General features: G+C 47.3%; 1 protein-coding gene across 2 annotated transcripts in view; it reads left to right on the forward strand.

Annotated features, from left to right (window-relative positions):
• Slc24a4 (solute carrier family 24 member 4) overlaps positions 1-5298 on the forward strand; it is a 138914-nt gene extending 133616 nt beyond the window's left edge. For both annotated transcript variants that reach the window (XM_036206186.1, XM_036206187.1), the window contains exons 15-17: positions 1354-1466; positions 1905-1970; positions 3369-5298. In XM_036206186.1, the coding sequence (XP_036062079.1) occupies positions 1354-1466; positions 1905-1970; positions 3369-3521 (332 nt within the window). In that variant the 3' untranslated portion in view covers positions 3522-5298. The remainder of the gene's footprint in view (positions 1-1353; positions 1467-1904; positions 1971-3368) is intronic.
• The last annotated feature ends 1245 nt before the right edge of the window (positions 5299-6543 follow it).

Consider the following 6543-nt stretch of genomic DNA (forward strand, 5'->3'; position numbering starts at 1 on the left):
ACCAAAGCAATGTTAGGTTGTAGACATCGGTGTTTCGGGCTTGTTCCTTCTGTGCCCTCATTTGTGGGAGCTAGCAATGTCAGAGTTCAGCCAACACGAGTCTTTTCTGAAATGCGTTCTAATTCATGATCTCCACCTCAAGAGAGGATGTGCCTCAGCTGTGTGACCAGCAGGATCTTGGACAGTGGGACAGGAAGGGGAACAATGGCCTCTGATTGGGAAGAGAAAGGTCACCCTGCAGAAACCACAGGAATGTAAGAGCTGATGCTCTGTGGTCCCAGATAAGGCCATGGATGCCACTGTCTCAGCACAAATATATATTGTGGCTTGGTAGAAAGAGACTAAACCAGCATCGTGAGACTAGCAAAGTATTAGCCCTTGGTCACCTGCCATGTGAGAGTGGTCGTCACACCCTGTGGAGGCCCATAAAGGTTTCCTAGAGAGATCGGAGCTTACTTTACCCAGCAGGGCTGCATTTCGAGGATGGCTTGACCACGTGTGTGCTTACCAGGTGATCGGAAAGGGTCTGCACTTGGCTGTGCTGGGGGGAGTTCTTTTGCTCCACCCCTTGGCATTCCTATAAATAGCCCTTTAGAAGAGACAAAAGGGGCCAGTGGATAAGGATCCAGGCCCTCCCAAGGCTATGTTTCTATCTGTTTCTCTATCCTCTCTCCCTTCTATCTGAATCTCTTAACCTTTGCTTCTCAAAAGTACCCTGGGGTAAAATGCGGGGGCCAGTCTCCCAGCCGACCTCCTGCACCACCCAAACCCGACCAAGATGGGGGAACTAAGTGAGGCAGAGCCAGCGATAGGCCCTTGAGAATGGCAGCAGACAAACCTGAAGGAGAGTCATGGAGGGACTTAAACATCTTTAACTTTAACTTTACATCTCACATTTCTGAAGGCTGGAAAGCCAAGGTCAAGGCATGGGCATGGCTGGCACCTCTGGCAGCTGTGAGGGAGAATCTTCTACTTGGTGACCTTTGCCCTGGCACGGTTTTCTCCTGTGTACTATTGATATCTGGATTTCTCCTTTTCCTAGGACACCAGTCAGTCGGGCTGGACCATGGTTCAGCCTAACGCCTTCATCATAACCCGTTATCTCCAAATAAGGCCACATTCTGAAGTGCTGGTATGGGGTTAGGACTTCCACATACAGATTCAACCCACAAATGGGCCCTCTAGGTCTCCTGAAAAGAGGCAAATCTTAGGCCTCACAGAAAAGTTTACAAACATGAAGTCCCTGAAGGACCCCCCTTCCTTTGAACAGCACTGATAGAGGAGTTCAGAGAGGAAGTGGGGGTTCCCCGAGACCAACCCCTGATGGGAGAAATGTGTTGTTAATCCCCCCAGGACTTGGAGACATGGCAGTCTCTAACACCATCGGAAGCAACGTGTTTGACATCCTGGTGGGGCTTGGCATCCCGTGGGGCCTGCAGACCATGGTTATTAATTATGGATCCACGGTAAGTCCAGCCACTTGCTGAAGAAGGGCATAGGTATGTTTCAGAGGGAAGGGCGCTGTCTACCCAGTTCCAGCCTGGAGTTCTGGGGAGATGTGCTACCCTTTGTCCTTAGCACCTGCTTTGTCTGATGGCTTCTAGAACAGTCTAGTCTAGTCTGCAGGAGGGAGCCTGTGCTTGCTACATGCTCGTCAGTGTCTCTTCCTCTTGCCTAAGCCCACTAGCACCTATCCCCATCTTGGGCCACTTCCTGATGAGCCAAATGCAGACTTGAACCTATTGGCTCCCCCTTGTCATGAGGTCCTGACCATTCCTGCATGCTCACCAGAGGGAGCCCTGCATTTCCCAAAGGAGGGAATGAATATTCTGAAGAGGGCTGGGCTTTGGGGAAAGACTAGCTAAGCAGCTCAAGCTTTGTGGCCTATGTGCTTTGCTTTCCAGGTGAAGATCAACAGCCGGGGACTGGTCTATTCCGTGGCGCTGTTGCTGGGGTCTGTCGCGCTCACTGTGAGTTTTACCATTTCAAAATGGGAGTATCATGAACACTGCATTTCATCCAGTTCAGCCTGGCTGTGTACATCTCCTGTTGCTTGTCCTCCGCACTGAGGAGATATATATATTCAAAGATACCCCAAACCTACTTTTTTCTTTTTCTTTCTTTTATTTTATTTTATTTGTTTATTTGTTTGTTTGTTTGTTCATTTGTTTGTTTGTTTTTGGCCAAGAGTAACTACAGGCACCATGGTACTTCATCCTGAGCAAATGAGATGTCACCAGGGGACCTGGGAGATGAGCTTAGTCAGTTAAAGCCAAGTTAGAGTCCCAGAACCCATGTTGTTCAAATAAGGGGTCATAGTGATGCACACTGGTAATTCAAGTGCAGGGGAAACAGAGACAGGCAGGCCCTTAGGGGTTCTCTGGCCACCCAGCCTCGCCAAATTAGAGTGTTCCAGGTTCAGTGAGAGACTCAAAAAGAAGGTGAATAGCGTTTGAGAAATGACAGCCAAGATTGTCCTCTGGTCTCTACATGTACCCACACATGTGTACACACGCACGCACGCACACACAGCAGATGTCTCTAGGGTTGTCATGTCACATGATTACATTTCATTTCTTTCTGGCTGGTCCAGTGAGAGAGAAACTCTCCTCACCTATTGAGCTGCCAAATGGGGGACATGACAGTCTCTGGGACAACATGAAACAACAGTGCGACCCTCCCAGCTCTCATGTGCAGACCTATGCTGGGCACTTCATATCTGTGGTGTTTTGTTCAGACCTCACCACCCATGATGAGAAAGGTATTATTATTCCCATTTTGCAGAAGAAATCAAGGCTCAGGAGTTAAGCAACTTGCCCAAGGCCACAGAGTTAGCAAGTGGCAAAAAATGTGGTTTGAAGCCAGGTTTCTCTGTCTTTACAGATCTCTGTGCTCTGTGGAGGCAGCTGTGGTCCAACCCAGAAAAGCCCTGATTCAGGGATAAGAGATAGGGCACTTGGGGTGGGGTTGTGGGGAGCTTGTTCCCCCAACAACAAAGGAAGGCCCAGGTAGAAGTTCACCCAGAATGGCTCAAATGAGCCTGGGAAATGTGATGAAGAGAAACAATTATGATGCCAGGTTCTGAGGCAAAAGGAAAGGTTTGGTTTCCTTAGGGAAGGGCCATGGCGAGGACATGTTGGACCTTGAGGAAGTAGCCTGTCTCCTAGGGGAGGGCCAGTGTGTGAGAGTGGTTACCATGGATTCAGCCATGTCATGGGGCAGGTCTCAGCATCTAGTCTCAACTGGACCAGAATCTTGACTACATTTTACAAAAAGTTCTGGAGCCTACACTGTTATTTCTGGTTTAAAAGGCCTCAGAGTAGTCTGTCAGCTCCACCAAGCCTAGATCTGCTCTTGTCTCCTCCCAGGTCCTTGGCATCCACCTCAACAAATGGCGCCTGGACCGAAAGCTGGGCATCTACGTGCTGGTCCTATATGCCGTCTTCCTGTGCTTCTCCATAATGATAGAGTTTAACGTCTTTACCTTCGTCAACTTGCCCATGTGCCGAGAAGATGATTAAAGCTGAGCTGTCGCCCGGAAGAGAAACTGCTGTGGCCACCATGATGCTGGCGTCCCCTCTCTCTCCTTCTCCACACAGGTCTCTCCTGCCTTGACAGCCACTGTCAGTCCTTTCATGAGCTGGAAGGAAGGGCCACCATGGTCTTTGTCCAGTCATGGGCCAGGCTGCTGGGTATCTGCCCCTGCATGGCAGGGTCCAGGCATCATTTGAGCAACTTCACAGACTCTTGGCTGCCAGCTGCGGGGATGCATCATGTCTCTTCTCTCTTGCACACTTTAGTCAGCAGGACTTCTGTGTGCTGTTTGTCTTTCTGTCCCATGGGCAACCTCAGAAATGAGTCAGTCAGTGAACGTGAGGTGTCCTAGATGAGTGCAAAGTAGGACTGTGGTTGGCAAGTGTCATCTCTGGGCAGATTGTGTCACAATGAGCATCCGACGCTGCTGGGAACACTGGAAACTTGGAAGAGACAAGGAATTTACCTGCAGGGAATTGAAACCACTGCAGTTATAGGAAAAAATAGGAAGAGTGGAAGCATTATTTCCCAGTAGAAGAAAGAAAAGCAAGCAAATACTGTTATCCTTTTTATTGACACATTCAGAAAATGAGCAATGAAATATTAAAAAATAAAACATCACATATAGATCATCATACTTGAAGAATATCATTCCACACAAAAGCAAAGGATCATTGACAGGGACCAAAAAGGTTACCCTTGGAGAAAAAAAAAAAGAATCCTTTGCATGTCATCTTGTGCTGGCTCCAAGACGATTTGGTTTGGAATATAGCAAAAGGTGGACGACCACGCAGAGACAGGTGCTAACTCAGAGACATGGCGGGGAATGTAGACACATTTCAGACCGTAGGATGCCATGCGCCGCCCTTCAGGTTTGTAACATCTCTGTTAATGCTCTGCTTTCAAAACCACCCCACCGAAGGACCCAGTTGTTTATATTCCCAACCACTTGCAGAAGTGATGGCTAAAGACAAGAAGAGAGTGCCCGCACATCACTCTCCTGGTTGGCCGAAGCCAAGTATGAAAAGCGTACCTTAGAATTTTTACAGCTAGGTTTTTTCAGCTTCAGGAGTTTGCTACACATGCAAGGCCAGGGATGGGAGATGGACCCAAACACAGGCAAATAGGAAACAATGTTTGACTGCTTCATAGCTCTGAAATCTCTGTGTAACAGATTCATGACTATAAACCATTCCTGGGTTCTAATGAGGAAGCACAAATTAATTTTATATAGTGAGGTTTTTATTTTTTTAATGTTTCTATTGCAAAAGTCTATTGGGTCTGATGCACTTTAAATACTGAGATATTTTGCACAGTAGAAGGCATGGGAGTGAGCCAGGGTAAGGAGTTTAGTGATTTTAACCTTGGTGGCTACTGTAAATCCAGCAGCTGAGTCCTCCTGGGCCCATGGTGGAATCTGTAGTGATGTTCTCTAATTTCAAGGGACAAAGTGTTCAAGCTTGTGTTCCCTTAAGCAGAAGAACTATGACGAGACCTCACTCCCATTGCCCAGCCTTCAATTCGGGGTTCACATCAGTATTAGTAGCTCAACTGAGTCGAGGCTTCGCTTTTTGTCCATCTGGATAAGTGTGGTTGTCTTCAGACTAGACTGCAGATTTCCCTTAAGAAGAACGGCTAAGCTTGAGTGAAGGAGCCTGAAGGTGCCTCAGTATAAACTCAGCTGCAGGAGGCTTCAGAGTTGCTGTAAGCCTAGTAGCTCGTATACACACACACACACACACACACACACACACACACGCACACGCACACGCACACGCACGCGCACACGCACACGCACACACACACACACACACACACACACACACACACACACGCACCTCCACCTCCCCTTCAAAGCCACAAGCTAGTTCTGAGTGCTTCTGTCTCCCCTTTGAGCCTCCTAACTGCTCTGTGATGTAAATTTGGATTATTCTCATTTCATTAGCAATTCACATCACATGGATCTAGTTTAGCATCAGGATGTAGCAGAGCTGGGGCCAAAGGTGCCCATCTTGATTTAGCTAGTACACCTGATTGGCCAGCCTGGCCCAGTGGCATGAGTGTGATTTTGCCCTGAGTGGAGATGTAGGAATCTTATTTCTTGGGTCAAAATCAACCTCTCAGAATATTAAATTTACCCAGAAGTTCCCCAAATCATATTCTAACAGCTGCCCTTTTTAATGTCCCTATTTTTTCCTGAAAAGAAAAAAAGACCAAATGCTAAGTTTTAGATGTTATTAAGGCACAAGCCACAGCCTCTGAGGGTGCGCACTGTGTTTTGATCCTCTGAGTCCTCTCAGAGACCATCCCAGCTGCCTGCCCTCTCCTTCAGGATTTGCTGGAAGCTATAAGATGTCTCACAACTGCAGTTAGAAATGGAAAAGTATGCTTTGAGCATGTAGGGCACGCCTCTTACTAGTTTTCTCTGGTCTTTATGTGCCAAAGTCCTCAAAGGCTCTGGGCATCTCTCCTAGCTAGGAAACTACAAGCTTAAAGTAAAAAGTTCTCTGTTTAACTAAATAATTTTTCCTCATGAGTTTAAAGATTCATTTGGTAATATAGGCTTTTGTTTTTAAAAAACATCCTTCCATTATTATACAGAATTACTTTCTTTGTTTTATCCCTATAGCTAAATTAGCATGGTGTAATTACTTCTGCTACAAAAAAAAAAAAAAAGTTAAAAAAAATACACAGCTTTTTTCTCTTCAGAGGCAGAAAAAGAAGCACATACTGCTGTGTGTTCAAATGGAAGGTGTCTGTCTCTCTCCCGACCTCTGTCCTCCCTGAATCCTTCATAGGACTGAGGTGGGGCAGCCTTTGGACAGAGACAATGGGGATTAAGAGGGGCTTGGATCATTTCTCCTGGGAAAGCAGGAGAGAGTCCAGAATAGCACTGGAGGCTGCTCTCTGTGGCTTCCCCGCTCCCCTGGGTGTAAGATTGGGCTGCTCTTGTCCCATACCACGTCAGTGGCCTTTTAGTCCACCTTGGCTGGTCTCCCCCGGAAGTCA

This window comes from Onychomys torridus, chromosome 14 (genome assembly GCF_903995425.1).
Source record: "Onychomys torridus chromosome 14, mOncTor1.1, whole genome shotgun sequence".
In the NCBI taxonomy this organism is placed as follows: Eukaryota; Metazoa; Chordata; class Mammalia; order Rodentia; family Cricetidae; genus Onychomys; species Onychomys torridus.